General features: G+C 34.9%; 1 protein-coding gene and 1 pseudogene across 7 annotated transcripts in view; one reads left to right on the top strand and one right to left on the bottom strand.

The window, feature by feature from the left end:
* Positions 1 to 17,680, top strand: part of LOC115436655 (microtubule-associated protein 4-like) — a 145,057-nt gene extending 127,377 nt beyond the window's left edge. For 4 of the 7 annotated variants that reach the window (XM_030159564.1, XM_030159560.1, XM_030159563.1 and 1 more), the window contains 5 exons: positions 410 to 469; positions 10,756 to 10,848; positions 14,672 to 14,753; positions 14,843 to 14,952; positions 17,574 to 17,680. In XM_030159564.1, coding sequence (XP_030015424.1) covers positions 410 to 469; positions 10,756 to 10,848; positions 14,672 to 14,753; positions 14,843 to 14,952; positions 17,574 to 17,678 — 450 coding nt within the window. In that variant the 3' untranslated portion in view covers positions 17,679 to 17,680. The remainder of the gene's footprint in view (positions 1 to 409; positions 470 to 10,755; positions 10,849 to 14,671; positions 14,754 to 14,842; positions 14,953 to 17,573) is intronic. The other 3 variants (XM_030159559.1, XM_030159561.1, XM_030159562.1) reach the window with 3 other exon arrangements.
* Positions 17,681 to 19,626: 1,946 nt separating this feature from the next.
* LOC115437431 (LIM/homeobox protein Lhx8-like) overlaps positions 19,627 to 20,200 on the bottom strand; it is a 9,767-nt pseudogene continuing 9,193 nt past the window's right edge.

Raw genomic sequence — 20,200 nt, forward strand, 5'->3', positions numbered from 1 at the left:
AAACAAACAAAATCAATGTTGAGGTAAATTCAGTAAAAACCATCTCTGAGGCATTTTGGAAGCAAAGATAGCAATTTAAACCAAACTAACCAATGTAATGATATATATCCCAATATAAAACTATAGTATGACATTATTAGTCATTATTGTGTTGTATCCCAGACCCCTGTTAGAAAAGAAACACCTGAATTCAACATGTCCACATACTTTTGTCCATGTACTGTATTTACAATGAAATCATCTCCCCATTTGATTGACTGTATTCTCCCATACGCTCATGTGATTGGTCCAGTTACTCACCACACATCCCTCCCCTCCTCCTCCACCTGCCTTGCCCCCCCCCCTTGTGTTGTGCTGTGTGGTTGGTTATTTGGAGGTTGTATTGACCGGGGGCTGGTTGTCTCCCCAGGTCTCCTCCACCCCGAACAACAAGACATCCGACCCCTCCACCCCTACCGCCAAGGCCAGAGTGAGTCCCTGCCATCTGCACCCTCACACGTCACACACCGAAACATCGTCCCGCCCATTCCGCATCCACCCAGGACACACCACACCCTCGCTGTTTGTACCCGCCCACACTACATGAAGAAATAACAACACAACATGTCCTGCGTCACTGTTTTCATACGACTAATGCAACCTGATGCACATTATCTCATGAAACATCTGTGGCCAAAACTGGTCATTTCATACATTTCCCAAGATTCTGTATTTAGACACATGTTGACTTAAAACTGTAAGTTCTAATTTAGTTCAGAGGCCACATTTGATCACAAATGGGTAAAATAATAATAGTGAAAAAAGTAAAATTATGTCATGAAAATGTTACATCTATAAAGTATCCTTTAAAAATGTGAATCACATGAACAACCTGAAATTTCTTAAGGAAAATAACTGCAATTTTAACAATATTCTGCTTCAGTTTATCATTTATACATGTACATTGCAACTTACAGATCACAGTGGATCTACAAATACACAAAACATTTAACAGGCAGAATATTGGTAAAATTGCTTTTACTTTTCTTAAGACATTTCATTTTGTCCATATTTGTTCAGAATATTCACATTTTTTATAAAAGGATAGTTTGTAAATGTGAACGTTTTCATATCATTTCACTCTTTTACATTAAAACAAAGAAAAATATGGAATTTTCATTATTTATAGGTTATTATGATAGTATTTTAATGGTGTGATCCCCTTGAGATCATATTGGTCTGAATGTGGAACCTGAACTGGAATGATTTGAACATCCTTGGCTGTTTATATCCCAGTGTAATTTTTACTTTTCAGAAATTCATCCCACAGGCCATATATGACCCTTTGGAGGGCTGGTTTTGGCCCATGGGCTGTATGTTTGTATTAGTGTGAACTACAAGTGTGAACATTTTAGTTAAGTATTGTTATATACATGAACCAAAAGTCTAAGGTACTTTGAATTGATTTTTTTGCATTTTTCTCATCGTAATGAAATATGTGTATGTCTATGGGACTTTTAAAATGTGGTGAATGTAGTATGAGTCATGAGTGAGTTATTGTCTACAGTGACTTAAATTAAATGCAGTTAATCCTGTAATGCCAAATGTATCATATTTGACACATGAGTTTTGAAGCCCTCTACATGATCAGTGTGATTTGTTTTCTTGAAAAACCTGATGTATACAATTAGATACATGCAATACACAGGACAATCCACCAGGGGGAGGAATTCATTCACCAGAGGCCTTACGGTGACACTACAAGACTGTCATTAATGAGGAAGAAGGAAGAACTGGGACCATTTAGAAAAGGAATTACCCATTTGTTAGACATGTTTGTGTTATGTTTTTGTTTGTTCAGAAATAATAATATTTGAACATTGAGACCTGATGTATCAAATGTGATACAAAATTGAAACTCACACATAGAAATTGATATTTGAAAAAAAAAAAAAAAAATTGGTTGTTCAGAAGGACTGATAAAGGCTCCAGTTTCAAAGAACTGGAATTTTTTTGTCAGAGATTTAATGGTTCAGGCTTTACAGGGTTAAATTAGTGCTGGGTGATAATCAGTAATGGGAATAATAAATGTCCATATTACATCATGACCATGTCTTGGATAGCGACTAACCTCCTGCTCATGAAGTTAACACTGCTCAACTTCTGAGTAAAAGAGCACAGACTCTTTTGGAGTTCAGAGACGCTACGACACCAAATAGAACATCAGTACTGACGTTTTTGCAAAATCACAGATATATTCAGTGAAATGACTTGAAATTATTTAAAGAGTCACACATTTACATTCACAAATAACTTTAAATTGAGCCTATTCAATGGACCTTTCAGTGGATTTTGTTACAGATGAGGAAATTCGACAAGCATGAACATTGAGTTGTAATCATGGAGTGTGTACGTCAATGAAAAAGACACGTTGAATGAGTCCTGATTCACAGTTTAACAGCAAAGTACTAATATTACCCTGCAAAAAAGCAACATCTGTCTTCGATAATCTGACTTGAATTAGAAAGATTATCATGAAAGATCATTTTTTAGATTATTTACTTTACCGAGACTTAATCTTGTTCAGATTGTTTGAATTGTTCCATCTTGAGCGACCCCACTTAGATATTACAACTCATTTAAGCAATATTTAGAACAAAACAAGCTCCATTGTTGGGGGATGAGTATGGAGGACACAGTATCTGTTTGCCCTCAAGTGATTTTTACTTGTTTATGCAGTTTTGATTATAAATATATATCTACTGAGTCATTACATCTTCATAAGACCATACATATATACCATAGATAAAAAAAAAAGAAAGTCTTATTATGAAGACTTGAAAAAAGTATATTCTGCTTAAAATAACAATTTTAGCATTCTATAATCCTCAGATAATATTTCTTATTTTAAGAAAACTTGCTAAGTACAATTTTCATACTGCACTGGTAGGTAATTTAGTTGAAAAAAGACCATTTTAGCCATTAATGAATTTAATTTTCTTATTTTGTTCAGGCCTCTTTTTCACAGTGTATGAAGAACTGGAATTTTAGATGTAATTCCTTTGCTCAGAGCTGCATTTCTGCCATCATGGAATAAAACAAACCTCTTAAAAAGCACCTTAGTTTAGGCTTTTTTCCGTAACATTTGTGTCTACATTCATACAGTAAAAAAAAAATGATATTGATAAACTGATAATTATAAATGTGTATCAGTAGAGCTACACCTTCACTAATATGGCCGGAACTACTTGGTTGAAAAAGCCCCAGTTTCTCCTCTTTGCGTCTATATTCTGTTAGGACTATACATCTATAATTCGTCAAGCCGCTCTCTATTATCAATTCATTAGATCTAAATTATATATCCTATGGTGTAATAAATGGATGTATTTCACAAATAACACCTGAGTTCAATCTGAATCGAAAGAGGAGGATGAGAGGGGTGGAAAAAACACCTGGAGACTTCAACACAAGCCTCCAGATGTGGCCCAGACAGAACACAAGCAGAAGAAAAAGAATGAAGCTGAGACTAAATGTACGACAGGTGGTGAATTCTTCGAACTGAATTACTGTTCTTCCTCTAGATTAGAATAGTTTAAAACCACAAATAACTGTTATGTTGTTTCATCTTGTGGAATTAGATAAAAGAACTAAATAATTAAATCAGAGACTGGAATTGACATTTTATGTCATTTTCATTCATCCCCTAAACCTGAAATAAATATTAATATGACATTTATGATGATAATTATTGATGTTGACATATCAGAATAATATTCATGTGCAATCACCCAGCCCTAAATGAATAAAACACATAGTTGGGAAAACTACTGAAACCCTTTAAATGAATAAAAGTAGTTATACCACATTATAGAAATACTCCACAGGGGTCAAACCAAGCCAAAAAAAAAAGAAAAAGTATAAGGAATGAAATGGGCTTAAACCAATTAAAAAGTGCTGTAAGCGCCCCTGTGACTTTACCTGGATAAGAAAGATGGTTAATGTAACATTTTGACAAGATGAGAATATTAATAAAATGTAGAAATAGTCCTTTAAATAGAGCTGGGAAATAAGGACTTAGATAATAATTGTTTTTGTCACTTGATAGGATAATTATTATGATAAATGTCAAATCATTGTTTATTTTCAGTTTAAAGGTTGATGTTTGAGTCTGAGCAAAAGTAGGAAGAAAACAGAGTTAAATTAAAAAGATGAAAAGAGATTAAATCAGAAAGAAATTAAACAAAAAAAAAGGAAGAAAAGAGATGAAACAACAAGAAATGAAAAGAAAACAGACACAACAAGAAAAAATGAAGTAAAAAGGAAACAAAAGCGAGAGGAAATTTGGACAAAAAATATAAGGGATGAAATGGACTTAAACCATTAAAGGTGCAGTTTTTCATTATGGAAAACACCCCAGTGACTGTACCTGGATAAGAAAGATGGTTAATGATAACATTTTGACAGAGATGAGGATGTTTAATAACATGTAGAAATAGTCCTTCAAATAGAGCTGGGAAATAAGGACTTAAATAATAATTTTTGTCACTTGATATTGATAATTATCATGATAAATGCCAAATCATTGTTTATTTTCAGCAGAAGAAAACAGTTAAATTAAACAGGTGAAAACAGCATGAAAAGATTGAGAGATCAAGAAAGAAATTAGACAAAAAAAACAAGACAAAAGAGATGAAAACAAGAAAACCAGTCAATAACAAGATAAAAATGAAGTGAAACAGAAACAAAACAAGAGGAAAACTAGACGAAAAGTATAAGGGATGAAACATACTTAAACCATTGAATGTGCAGTTTTTCATTATGAGACTGCACCAGGTTAAGTCCATGAACAACACATTCAAACACATCACAGTGAAGACAAACTACCTTCTTGTACTTGTTTATCTGTTTTCATTGAACTGAGTGCATTTGTCTTAAATGCTTCCCAATCACAGCAGTCACAGCTGTTGGGGATGCGTTCAAGCAACACAAACACTGTTTTATCAATTTAAAAAAGAAGCCCAGCTCTTGTGGAAGGGCTCAAATGTGTTTGTATGAGTGCTCATTACAGTTCTGAGGGGATGTAAACTGACTAAAATAGGGGACGTAAAACTGACCAGTGAAATTACATCTCTGCAGCTTTATAAACATTCAGCTTTGAATGTGGTCACCCACCCATAGTTCAGTTACTTTTAGTTTTAATTCAGTTGCATTAACCCATAAGACCCAAACATCCATTGTCAACCAAAACCATTTACTGATCTGAACTGATTAATAACTGTTGATCCACTAATCCTATTAATCCATGGAAATAATTGGTGTAAAATACAGTTATTCATCTTTTCATGGTCATCAGATATGACGCATTTGGACGTTCAGACGCTCTGTAGTTACCGTGGAAACACCGTCATCTTCTACAACATTGATTCACCAGTAAAACCCTGGAGTTGGATCAGTGACAGTGGATGGACACACTGGGTTTATGTTCAGTTAATGAGAGATTTGCTGAAAAAGTCTGTTTTTCGTCACTTTTCTCTGTTTCTGATCAATAACGGTCACCTTAAATTGGAGCTTTTATCAACAGCTACATGATCAGTAAATTAAGTATAAATAAATACGTGATTTTCACTGAAAATTTGCAAAATACAGAGGATATATTACAATAAATGGTGATAAGTCACTTACCAAAGGTTAAATAGAGAAAATTCATTTGAGAACCGCCACAAAAGTCACACTGGGTCTTTATGGGTTAATGTATTGATCTATTTCTATAGTCATTCAGTAGAACCAAGTAAAAACACCACAGATGAGTCAATAATCTGTAAACATCATTGGGTTATTGTTATATTTCCACTATAAATACTAGTAAACATTGACAGACTCTAAAATGATTGAAGTGCGACCCTTTCACATTGAAAGAAAATGTGTCAGAGACTGCAACATTTTACAAAGACTGACAATCTTACAAGGTCAGAAATCATTATATTTGGTATTTATATATTTAGAGCTAATATTTCTGCAAAAAGTGCAAAATAAATAAAAATAAATAATAAAACAATTAAATTCTGAAAATACTATCCTATAATAATAAAATGTGAACAACCTGAACAAATGTGAACAACCTGAAATGCCTGAAGAAAATTAAGTGCAATTTTACCGATATTCTACCTGGTACTAAATTAAATGTTTTGTGCATTTACAGATCCATTGTGATCTGAAAGTTGTGTTAATAATATGCCGAGACATAATATTATAGCAATTATTCTTATTTTAGTTTCATCTCCAGCATTTTGACAATATTCTGCCTGTTACTAAATGTTTGTGTAATATTGTATGTAATGCTCATGTATAAATGATAGTTGAGGCATGATATTGTTAAAATTGCTCTTATTTTCTTATGACAGTTCCTTTTTCCGGTTATTCACATCTTTTTTGTTTGGACAGTTTGTAAATGTAAATATTTTCATAATTTTGTGTTTTTATGGCACTAAAACAAAGACAAAAACTAGGATTTGTCATTATTTATAGGTTATTACATTATTTTTACTGGTTTGGCCTGCTGGAGATCATGTTGGGCTGAATGTGGAACCTGGAAGAAAATGAGTCTGACATCCATAGCGTACAACATCCTCTTGCAAATAGGAAACTCAGAGGAAACTTGGACTGGGTTGTGTGTGTGTGTTCATATTTTGTGTGTGTGTGTGAACTGCTCAGTGAGTCATCCGTCGCCGCTGCCACCTGCGTCATCGTGCCATTTTCATCCTGGAGAAAGAGAGTACGACGGAGAGAAAAGGCAAAAGGCGTCTTATGTCTGCTGCAGGGCCTCTTTAATGCGGCCGCAAAGCTGTTGGATGTGATATCACAGCAGAACGGGAGCACAACAGGGTTATAAAACCAGACCACGGCCTTTCACTGTGTGTCTGAGCCTGAATGAAAACAGAAGACAGAACATGTTGGATGTAGGGAATTTTAAAGACAAATGTGAATGTTTTGACAGATGAATGTATTAACAAAATGTAGAAATAATCCTCCAAGTAGAGCTGAGAAATAAGGACCTAAATAATAATAATTTTCGTCAGTTGATGCTGATAGTTATCATTAAAATGTCAAATCAGTGTTTTTCATTTTTAACTTTAAAGGCTGATGAGTAAAAGTTGAATAAATGGAGTTAACTTGAAAATATGAAAAAAGACAAAGCGAGACAAAAACAAGATAAAAATAAGTGAAAATTGTACGAAAACAAGTAGGAAAATGGATGAAAATGAGATTAAACTAAGACAAAAAAAGATGAAACAAGATGAAATAAGAAGAAAACCAGAAAAAGAATGAAATGATGAAAATGAGATTAAAACGAGATGACAACAAGATGAAATGAGACAAAATCCAGACAAGAACAAGATAAGAATGAAGTGAAAAAGGTACAAAAACAAATAGGAAAATGGATGAAAATGAGATTAAAATAAGACAAAAGGATGAATACAAGATGAAATGAAAAGAAACCAGACAAGATCAAAATGAGTTGAAAAGACACAAAAAACATGGAAAATGGACAACAATCTGATAAAAAAAGAAGGTGAAATGAGACGAAAAACAGATCAAAAACAAGATAAAAATGAAGTGAAAACTGTAGGAAAACAAGCAGAAATTTGGATGAAACAAGATGAAATAAGACAGAAACCAGACAAGAATATGATTAAAATAAGATAAAATGAAGTGAAAAGGAAACGAAAACAAGTGGATAATTGGACAAAAATCTGACAAAAATGAAATGAAACCTCGATGAAAAGATGAAAACCAGACAAAAATGAGGCAAAAACATGATGAAATTGAGAATGGACCGAGACAACAAACGCAAGTTCTTATTCTGATTAATATCACATCCTGAAGGCAGTGGTGTCTGACTGTATTTACAGTTTTTCATTCTGCTGAATCAGTGTTTATTCACATCAAGTCCAACAATCTGAGCCTTATTCTTTCAGCTTTTATACTAATGTTATAATGAATACAAATAATAATCAACAATTATCAGTTGAAGTGCTTTAATCGGTTTGTGTTTGAAGATTATACACTAAACCCCTTTGCAAATGAAAACCAAAGGATTTCTTATCATCCTTAAGACCACCTCAATATCTGCACAAAGCTTCTATTTTTTTTGTAAACATGCACCAAAATCCCTGTGATCTGATTGGTCATTTATACTCAGTGGGCGGGTTTTAAGGCGTTATCATCCAGTTTTCTTCTTCAAACTAAAACTCATAGATGCTCATTTTAACAGTCACTCAAACAAATTTGTAATCTTCATGTGTTTCACCAGCTGATAGTTTACATTATAGCTCTGTTAGCTTAGCACTGTTAGCTTAGCTCTGTTTTTAGACACTCACAGTAAAACCACAAATCACGTATGTTTTTTGTACAGTTTGTGTTGTCAATAGCTGCACTAGCTGCACGTTTCTTTCACTTTTTTTTTGTAAAGATGGATCAAGCTCCCTGAGATCTGATTGGTCAGTTATACTCAGTAGGCGGTGCTTTTATATGTTTACCCCAATAACAATAAAAAATAAAAACCCTTGTTTTTCTGAAAACTAGAATTAACTGCCTTGTTAACCTTTATAATCCAGGGGTGTCAAATGATTTTATTTCAGGGGCCACATACTGCCAAATATGATCTAAAAGTGGGCTGGACCAGTAAAATAATAACATAATAACCTATAATAATGACAACTCCAAAGTTTTGTCTATCTTTTAGTGTGAAGAAAGTAAAAATATCTACAAACTGTCCTATAAAAAATGTGAATAAGATGAACAACCTGGAATTTCTTAAGAAAAATAAGTGCAATTTTATCAATATTCTGCCACAGTTTATTATTTATACATGTACATTACAACTTACAGATCACAGTGGATACAAATACACAAAGCATTTAATAACATACAGAATATTGGTCAAATTGCACTAATTTCTCTTAAGACATTTCAGGTTGTTCATATTTGTTATTCACTATTTTTATGAAAGGATAGTTTATAATGTGATTTAATGTAATGTAAATATTTTAATTTTACTTCTTTTTACACTAAAACAAAGGGAAAATGTGCAGTTGTCATTATTTATAGTTTGTTATGATAGTATTTTACTGTTCTGACCCAATTGAGATTGAATTGGTCTGAATGTGGAACCTGAACTAAACCATTTGTTAATATCTTCAGTGTAATTTTAGCATTTCACAAGTTCATCCCATTTGGATTGGAAACTTTGGTGGGCCGGTTTTGGCCCACGGGCCCTATCTTAAACACCCCTGCCTTAATCCATGGTCCAGATTTAAGGTCTTATTGAACTTAAATGGTTTTTCTTTACTTCCTTTCAAGGCAACATTAACTTTTTTTCATTCTTTGACTTTTTGTTTTGAAATTTGACCAAATCAGCCAAACTCTCACTGTTTCTTCACCAAATGATCCAGCACATTTCCCTCAGATCTGTTGGTTTCAGGGCATGAATCCCCCTGGACAGCAGGCTGATGTGCACAGACTGTCCCCTTTAACTACCTGAAAACACCCGTCATGGCTGTCCTCCTTTATCAGTTGCTTCTGTTCTGGACGCTCAGTAAAGCGCTGACTCTCCAGTTCACCGTTGTGTCGCATGTGCTTCGTCTGTTCGTCCTGTTGTTTCTCTTGAAGCTGTTTATGGAAGCGATCTGTTGTTATCAAGTCATTTTGGGTGTTTAAAATGCATTTTGTATGAGTTGCATTTCTATAACCTTTCAGCAGCTTCACATTTCACAAAAAGCAGATTAGACTTTTGCAGGATTGTAGGATGATTTGACTGGAATAACAGGACACGGACTCAAAGTCGTGATCATTTGTGAGCACTTCAGAGGCAGTGTTTTCTCTTCTTTTAATTGAAGAGTTATTAAGTTAACTTGCGACATATGAAGTCTAAAAAATAATATTCCATTTTAACCCGTAAAGATTCAAACATTCACCACTGACCAACTCGTCTTCTGATCTAAACTGTTTAATACCTGTTGAGCCACTAATCCTATCAATACATGTAAATAACTGGTGTAGAATACAGTTATTCATCTTTTCATGGTCATCAGATATGACCCACTGGTGAATCAGTGTTGTAGAAGATGACGGTGTTTCCACGGTAACTACGGAGCCTCTGATCGTCCAAATGGGTCGTATGAAAAGATGGCAAACTGCATTTTACTCCAGTTATTTACATGTATTGATAGGATTAGTGGATCAGCAGGTATTAAACAGTTTATATCTGTAGATGGTTTGTGTCGCTGGTGGGTGTTTTGGTCTCTATGGGTTGAAAAAAGTTCAATACAGAGAAGAAAATAAATTGGAACCACCACAAAAGTAGCACTGGGTCTTTAGGGTATACCATGTTAGTTGTTATAATGTACATTCAAATTCCAAATTATGCATCGATGTACTGTATATGACAATAAAACATTTTCTAGATTTGATTTGACATATGAACTCTTTCTTTTTATGTTCGATATTTCAATTAACTACATTCAGCCACACGTTCAGTGACTAAATCACACAGGAGGTGGTCGCGCTCTGCCTCCAAAATGCTCACGAATGATCAGGACTTTTAGTATGTGCCGAGTAACAGAAAGTCTTCCATATTTACAGCACAAGACTGTGTTTCCTGTGAACTAAAGCTTCCTGCTGATCTGCTCTTGTGTGCTGCCTGGTTTCTCTTCCTTCCTTTTTCTTTCTTTCTTTAACTCCCTCCTGCTTGTCTGTGGTCTGCCTGCCTGTCTTTAGGTTCAGATAGTGCACAAAAAGCTGGACTTCAGCCATGTCACGTCTCGCTGTGGCTCCAAGGACAATATCAAATATGTCCCTGGAGGTGGCAATGTAAGTACTGCTGGAGCTGGAGGTGGACTCTGCCTCTGCTTAGGGACCGTGCATAAAATAAAGCTACATGCACATTTCACATCCACATCAAACAGATATCTTTTTTTTTTTTTTTTTACTTTTTTTTTTTTTTTTAACCGCAGATCAGGCAAAAAAAAAAAAAAAAGTGTTTGTTTGGAATATGTGGATGCACGTTCAGTGAAATTAAATCTTCAGCCATTATCACATTAATCTGACTTTTACCTCCGTGTTTCTGTAAATCAATCTGAATCACATCCTTATTTTTGCAATCATGAGCAGACATGATACTTATAATAAGCACACTGTATGCTTTAACCTCATTTTGTCTGTGCACAGTTTATAAATCTAATTTGAGTGATTTTATGGTGAGCATCCATCAAAGCCGGGAGCAACTAGAGTTCAACCAACACAACATGGGAAAGGATTTAAATCTGTGTATCATTCGTTCTCTTCATATTCAGTTGAGAATCCACAATCAGAAAATGAAAAAATTACTCGTTGTTTCATTATTCATGTACAAATCAAAAATCAAAAATGGAGTTGTTTTTCATTCTTTCAATTGTACGCATAAATTAAAAATTGGAAATAAGCAAATGGACCAAATGTGGGGTTTCATGTTGACATTTTTGATATCTGTTTTGGTCTGACCTGGAAGTTACGGACTTCTTTGTGTATTATAAGAAGTGTCTTCTACTTAGATTGTCTACCATGAATGCACTGTATTAGACAAAACAACAATACTTGGAAGATCCTGATCATTTTTTCAGTTGTCATGTCGTCCTCCTTCAGAGTAACGCGTTTGCTACCTCTGAATACCACCAAATTCTCTATTATCTATAAATCACCTACCACCATCCGTCTTTCAAATAAATGTCTGTAAGTAGGGGATGTGAAATTACCTCTGAAATTGTGCAATAACGTTTTACTTATTTGTGCAATGAAGTACATAATATTTATTCTCGTTTTTTATTTATTTATTTATTTATCACACTACCTCATCGTATTTTATAACTTATTTTATCTCAGGTGTTTTTTAACTATTTGTGTTTTTAGTGTTGTCCCGCGTCGTCATTTCGTTCTGCAGTGTATCTTTGATGTCATTTGCTGAATGAGAATAAAGTGATCTGAAGACAGTAACTTCTGGGTCAAACCAAATCGGATATCAAAAATGCCAACATGAAAGATATTGCAAAATAGCTGACCTACCTGTGATTACTCCGTTTAATGTTCTTTTCCTGCAACACTATGGCCACATGTTTAACACATGTATCACACGACATGATTTGAAACCCTACATTTGGTCCATTTGCATATTTCCAATTTTTAATTTGTGCGCACAATTGAAAGAATGAAAAACAACAAATTTTTTTATTTTTGATTGTGCATGAATTATGAAATAACGAGTAATTTTTTTTTTTCATTTTCCGATTGTGGATTCTCAATTGAATATGAAAAGAACAAATGATACACGGACTGATTTGCACACAGTCTACAGGCTGTAAAGAATGGCTCAATGACTTGTATTTTAAGTGAAAGGCTCCTTGTGTCCATTCATCCAGCTGTTGTTTGCATCTGCTCTAAACACCTGCTGCTCATATTCTGTCTCTGGACATGTTTCATAACCCCAGATTGAATTTCTCAGTAGATCTGCTGGGAATGACTCTGAATATTCACATGATCAGACATATTTGGGTTTTATTTGGTTTTCATGCATAAGAATTTCAACATGTATGAAAAATATGATTATACATTCATTCTTGTTGCTCCATGTGCGCTTATTTTATTTGGCAAAGAAACAATACCTTGTGCTATTACGGTAACATGAAACACTATATGGAGCAATATACAGGAAATATAAGCTCTTAAACTCTGTATCGAATTAAGATATTGCAAAATAGCTGACCTTCCTGTGATTACTCCATTTAATGTTCTTTTCCTGCAACATTATAGCTGATACGTTTAGCACACATATCACATGGCACGATTTGGAAACATTATCGTGGCTTAAATATGTTCTAACGCAGGGTTAAAAGCTCCATCTCAGGTCAAACCGTGATCTTTTACCCCTAATCTTAAACGCTAACCAAGTACTGGTGCTTAACCCTTTACAGGGCACTCACTGAAATACTCTGACATTCTAAATTTCAACCTTTGTGTTTTAACAAAGACATGCAATAAAACAACAGTTATAAGGTCATAAACTGACAAAAAATACCTCATATTCACTATTTAAAGCTGCACAATGTCTATCAAATCTGTCTGAATCACTGTATAGTGTTATAGAAACTAACTCGCTTCTTGACCTCACTGAGGCACAGGATTGGTTCCATATTTAATGTTTGTGGAAATTACCAAAATAGTCACTTGCCTGATAAAGGGTTAACCCAAAAAGACCCAAACATCGACCATCAACCAAAAGCATCTACTGATTTAAAATGTTGATCCATTAATTCTATCAATCCATGTAAATAATTGGTGTAAAATACAGTTATTCATCTTTTCATGGTCATCAGATATGACCCATTTGGACGTTCAAAGGCTCCATAGTTACTGTGGAAGCACTGTCATCTTCTACAACATTGATTCACCAGTAAAACTCAGTGGAGTTGGATCAACAACAGTGGGTGGACACACTTGTTTTTACATTCAAGTAGCAATATCTTTGCTGAAAAAGTCACTTTTTCTTTATTTTTCCCTGTTTTGATATAATTAGCTTCGAATTTACTCTGATTTTTCATGAACATCTACATGATCTGTGAATTAAATATTGGAAAATACATGATTTGCACCAAAAAAAAGCAAAATACAGAGGATAATGTTTTGAAACAAATTTGTGATAAATCAGTTAAGATAGGTAGAAATAGAGAGAAAAATCATCATCACCGTTGATTCACCAGTAAAACCCTAGAGTTGGATCAGTGACAGTGGATGGACACTGGGTTTATGTTCAGTTAATGATAGATTTGACCAAAAAAAGTCACTATTTCTTCGTTTTTTTCTGTTATGATATAATAACCTTTGAATTTACTGTCAGGTTTTATGAACATCTTATTATCAGTCAATTAAACAGGAAAATAGATGATTTCCACTGGAATACATGCAAAATTCAGAGGATGATATTATAATAAATGGTGATAAATCACTTAGGAAATGTTAAATAGAGAGAAAAAATCATTTGGGGACTACCACAAAAGTCCCACTGGGTCCTTATGGGTTAGTAATAATTAAAAAAAAAAAAAAAAAATAGAGATAATAAAACAAAAGTTCAACCATGTGCAGAAATCGAAGTATGTTGTTGTACATGGTGGTCCAGATCCAGTTAATGGAGTCATTTATTTATAGACATTATGTAAGTAAACCATGAATACTCAAATTACTCGCAGGGAAGTGTATGTTTATTGTCTGAAATGATGTCATATCATTAGTAATCTCTGTCACGCAGCCTCTAATTTGGGATCATTCCACTGTCAATAAGATGATCAGAGAATTTGTACTGTTGACCTTTTACTGTTACTGAGCTCAGTCAGATTTAAGATCCATTGGTGCCATTTTGACCTAAAGTGATATTTCAGAACATAATTTGTCAGTTCACAAAACAAAAATTCAGCTCAGTGAACAATAAAACACCACCAATTAAAAACGACAGTCTGAGGTCAAGTACGTGGCCATTCCTGCACAGAACGATGGTGTCTGTTAAAGGACCACGTACATTATGATGCATCGCAGTGATTTTTTAAGGGGACCTGCGGCGTGTTGATGAATTCATATATAAAACAGTGCATTGTCTTCTCTCCGCTCACAGGTGCAGATCCTGAATAAGAAGGTCGACGTGAGTAAGGTTACCTCCAAATGCGGCTCCAAGGACAACATTAAACACAAGCCAGGTCGGACTTTTTACATCATTGACTTTCCAGTTTTCAGACTCATCCTCCTGTTCCGGGCTCTTACACAAACCCTTTTTCTTTTGGTCCAGGTGGTGGAGATGTGAAGATCGAGTCCCATAAGGTAAATGTCAAGGCTAAGTCTAAGATCGGATCCATGGACAATATGGCGCCTGGCAACGGACAGACCAACGGACACAAGGTCAGACCAGTAGTGCACAGGTTTAGGCTGAAATAGTTCTACAGTCGCAGAAAAAATGATTAGACCACCCTTGTTTTCTTTAGTTTCCTGTTCATTTTAATGCCTGGTACAACTAAAGGTACATTTGTTTGGACAAATATAATGATAACAACAAAAATAGCTCACAGTTTAGTTTCAGAGGTGATGTCTGTCCATTTTCCACGTTTTCTTAATAATAACCAAAATCACTTCAGTTCTTCCATCAATATCTATGGCATTGTACTGACAAAAACAGTGCTTTTAGACATTCCATGTTTTTTTTTCTGTCTGTTTTAGTCACATGATACACACAGGAGTTTGTACTTGATTGCATAAAGATTGTTTTTGTTGACTTTTGATGGTCTAGTTTTTTTATATATTGATTTTTCAAACCATCACCAGCAGGGGTCAGTGTGGTACCAGAACACACTTAGGACCAAAACCACCAATGAATCAACACTGTATCCACAGTTCAAAGCCGTTTCCACATATCTGTATTATGGAATCATCGAGTTTTCTTCTTCAAACTAAAACTCATAGACGCTTATTATGACTAAAATATCACTGTGTCATATAATCGTTTCAGTAGCTGATAGTTTACATTAATCTCTGTTTGCGAGAAAAAGCCCTGTTTCCATTTGTACCTCAGACTTTTATGTTGTTAAATGGTTAATACACATACTGTTATTGCAAGGTACATGCTATAGAAGGAAATTCTCCCATTAAACTTTAAGGAATACTGATGTTTATAAACTATATGGACAAAAGTATTGGGACACATCATGTCTACAGCTGTAAGAAGCCCTGTTCATGAGGATTTGACATAAAAATCAATATTTCCTTAAAGTTTTATGGGAGATTTTTCTTCCTAAGTGAGATGTGGTAAAATTATTATTTAGAGTCAAAGCATGAAAAATATTTTAGAAATTTAGAGGTAGAATATTTAAAATCACAGTCATGGATAAAAAATAAAAAACAGAAAAAAATCAATGTTCAGAGAAATTTAGTAAAAACCAGCTCTGAGGCATTTTGGAAGCAAAGATAACAATTTAAACCAAACTAACCAATGCAATGATATTTATCTCAATATAAGACTATATTCTGATATTATTCATTATTGTTTTGTATCCCAGACCCCTGTTAGAAAAGAAATGCTTGAATTCAACGTGTCCACATACTTTTGTCCATATAGTGAATGTACATGAATATGGAATGGTTTGCTTTTGTTGTTGGTGCTGGATGTAATTCTGCAGTTTATTAATGTCACCAAAGGGAAAACTAGCTAACTAATTATGTTTGCATTGTTGGATTTTTGGAGCCACAGTGACTATATTTGATCAAAACGGGTGGAGCTTCCGTTCATTCTAACTCTGTAAATCAGTAAACCTTATCAGTCACTGTGTAGTAAAACCATTTTACAGTGTTGTTAGTGGATCCTATTAGCCATAACTACAGTGGAGCTGCCTGTCAGGAAAAACAGTGTTCCCTTAAATAAACAGAAGCTCACCTGTCAATCACACCTGTCAATCAAAACCCCACATTCTGTTCAACCTGAGATTTAATTAACGGAGGAATAAAGGGTCAGAATAAAACAAATGAGACTTAAATGACTCCTGCAAAAACGTGTTGGACTTAATATTTTAGAGCAGGGGTGTCAAACTCATTCAAGTCCATGGGCCACATTCAGCCCAATATGACCTGAAGTGGGCTGGACCAGTAAAATAATAACATAAAACTATAAATAATGTCAACTCCAAACATTTCTCTATGTTTTAGAGTGAAAAAAGTAAAATTATATTATGAAAATGTTTACATGTACAAGTGTCCTGAAAAAATGTGAATAACATGAATAAGAATGAACAATCTGACATTTCTTTCAAGTTTTGACAATATTATGTCTCAGTTTTGTCATAATTTTTCAGTTTCAGTATAGTTTGTAAATGTAAACATTTTCATGTAATTTTACCTTTTTTTCACCTAAAGACAGTAATTTGGAGTTGTCATTATTTATAGGTTATTATGACAGTATTTGCTGGTCTGGAGTACTGACCTGAGATCGAATTGGGCTGAATGTGGAACCTGAACTATAATGATTGTTCATATCTTAAGTGTAATGTTTGTATTTCACAAATTCATCCCACAGGCCGGATTGAACTCATTGACCGGTCGAATTTGGCCCACGGGCTGCATGTTTGACCCCAATTTTTAGAGACATGTTCGATGTCAGTCTATTGGAGCATCATCTAGTGGCCATCAGCAGTATTACACTTTTAGACACTTTCATATTGGCTTCGTTCTCGCTCCATTTGCCTGGAGCACAACTCAGTCTTTGCAGTGTTTTACCTGGATTTACACCAAACATTATTTCTTTTAAACTGACAACTTTGATTTCTTTTTTTTTAATATCACTCCCTCCTCCCTTTCAGAAAATGCTTTATTCCCCCTAAAGCAGCCCTGATACACCTCCATACTCTGTAAATCGTCTGATCATGCAGCAGCTGTTTTAACCTGCTGACTCATTGTGCTTTTACCACTAGAGGGAGCACTACTAAAACCCAGTCTCCTGTGTATATGTTTGTATGTGTCTCTGTATTTGTCTGCAGGAGGAAAAGGCAGAGGAGAAGATGCCCTCACCCCCAAGTGGCACAACAGGGCCAGCTGTTGCTAAGGCAACAGCACCAGGAAGTGTTGCTAAGGAGAACGGGTGAAGGAACCGACACCAATCCTTTTGGGGGAGACGGACTGAGGGAGCCCCTTAGCATAGACAAACGCATCACTGAGACAAGTAAGAATACACACAAACACAGCAGTCCTTAGTCCGTTAAAGTTTTTTTTTTATTTTTTATTTTTTACATTTTTTGTTTGTTTTAGGGGAAAAATTAACTTATTATTTGATATATTTGTACAGAAGCAGCTGTATCAAATGTAAATTAATAGCCCATAAAGACCCAGCTCTACTTTTGTGTCTTTTTTCTCTGTATTTAATCTTTCTTAAGGGATTCATCACCATTTATTCATAATAGTATCCTCTGTATTTTGTATTTTATCAACATAACCAAGTATTTTCCTGTATTTAATTTACTAGTTATAAAGATATTCACAAAAGCTCAGATCAAAGTTGAGGGTTATTATACCAAAAGCAGAGAAACCTGCAGAAAAAGTGACTTTTTCAGTCAAATCTATCATTAACTGAACATAAACCCAGTGTGTCCATCCACTGTCATTGATCCAACTCCATGGGTTTTACTAGTGAATCAGTGTTGTAGAAGATGAAGATGTTTCCACAGTAACAACGGAGCCTCTGAACGTCCAAATGGGTCATATCTGATGACCAAGAAAAGATGAATAACTGTATTTTACAACAATTATTTACATGTATTGAGAGAATTAGTGGATCAACAGGTATTAAAGAGTTTAGATCAGTAGATGGTTTTGGTCAGTTGGATGTTTGGGTCTTTATGGATTAATATTATTGTTCATTTAACCCTTGAAGACCCAAACAGCTGCAGGCGACCAAAACCGTGTACTAATGTAAACTAATTAACACCCGTTGATCCACTAATCGTATCAATACATATAAATAATTATTGTAGAATACAGTTTTTCATCTTGTCATGGTCATCAGATAAGACCCATTTGGACATTCAGAGGCTCCGTACGAGGGCTGTTCAATAAGTTCATGGCCTCACCCAGAACAGAACAACACAACTGATAATTTATATTTTATTTTTCAACATAATCTCCATTTACAGCAATGCACTTGGTCCATCGATGTTCAAGCATCACTATCCCATCACGAAAGAATGTAACATCCTGTATTATAACAACCAGTATTTCTGGTGAGGCCATGAACTTATTGAACAGCCCGTAGTTACCATGGAAACACCATGTCATCTTCTACAACATCGATTCACCAGTAAAACCCATGGAGTTGGATCAGTGACAGTGGATGGACACACGGGGTTTATGTTCAGTTATTTTACAGTATCTGCTAAAAAAGTAACTTTATCTTCAGTTTTCTCTGTTTTTGATATAATAACCTTTGAATTTACTCTGTGCTTTTATGAGAATTTACATAATCATTAAATTAATATAGGAAAACATTATTTACACTGAAAAACACAAAATACTGAGGACAATATTATAATAATTATGATAAATCAATTAAGAAAGACTGAATAGAGAGAAAAAGTAAGTTGGGAACTGCCACAAAAGTAGTTCTGGGTCTTTATGGGTTAAAGCGGTGAAGAAGTTGAACTGATTGGAGCTCATTACGACATCTGACAGTAAATAGTGTGTTTGTGTACGTGCTTAACCTCCACTCTGCATCTGATGGAGTGGGGGGGTAAAATAGCAGACACTTTTCTGGTAAATGAAATTATGAACAGACGTAACGAGTGAAGATTAACCACGTCTCATCTCTGGCCTCCACACTCCCAGAGTTCAGAGGGACGACAGACCTCTGCCACCTGACGCTGCTTCCAGAGTCAGCCTAATTGATGGATGGCTGTGGTGCTAATATAATAAAAAACAGCAGCACTTTATAATTTGGTACATAATTCACAGGATGGTGCACCAGACAGTAATGGCTTGTTAGCAGGAGACCATCTGTATATTTGAAATTAAACTCTGCAAATCAGCCCTCCATATTCAGTATCAACTCTTCTTACCTACCAGCCTCATACCTGCGCAACAGATGTAACTGTACATGTGAACTTCATCTGTCCTCAGCCTCTAGATCAGTGGTCTTAAAATGCAGCCCGGGGGCCAAATCTGGCCCGCCGAAGTGTCCACTCTGGCCCCTGGGATAATTTCTGAAATGCAAAAATTACGCTGAATATTAATCATTTTAGTTCAGGTTCCACATACAGACCAATTTAATCTCCACTCAGATTCAGATTTATTAATTGGCATTCAATAAAAACATCCCAGATGTTGTTACAGAACGAAACTGCAAAATGCACAGCACGAAATAAAACACAGGAAAGATTTTAAAACACCAACTAGACAGCCCATGTATATGATAAAATATTAAAATCTGCACTAAAATAAATAATAAATAAATAAATAAATAGGTTAGTAATGGAAAAATATTGCACTATGGAGAGGTCACTATTGCACCTATTATTGCACATTCTCTATTGCACTTCACCCCCTCAACTTTTGTTGAGCAGTCTTATGGTCTAGGATAAGAAACTATTTGTGGTCGGATCAGTAAATACTGTCATAA

Source organism: Sphaeramia orbicularis, chromosome 17, assembly GCF_902148855.1.
Source record: "Sphaeramia orbicularis chromosome 17, fSphaOr1.1, whole genome shotgun sequence".
NCBI lineage: Eukaryota > Metazoa > Chordata > Actinopteri > Kurtiformes > Apogonidae > Sphaeramia > Sphaeramia orbicularis.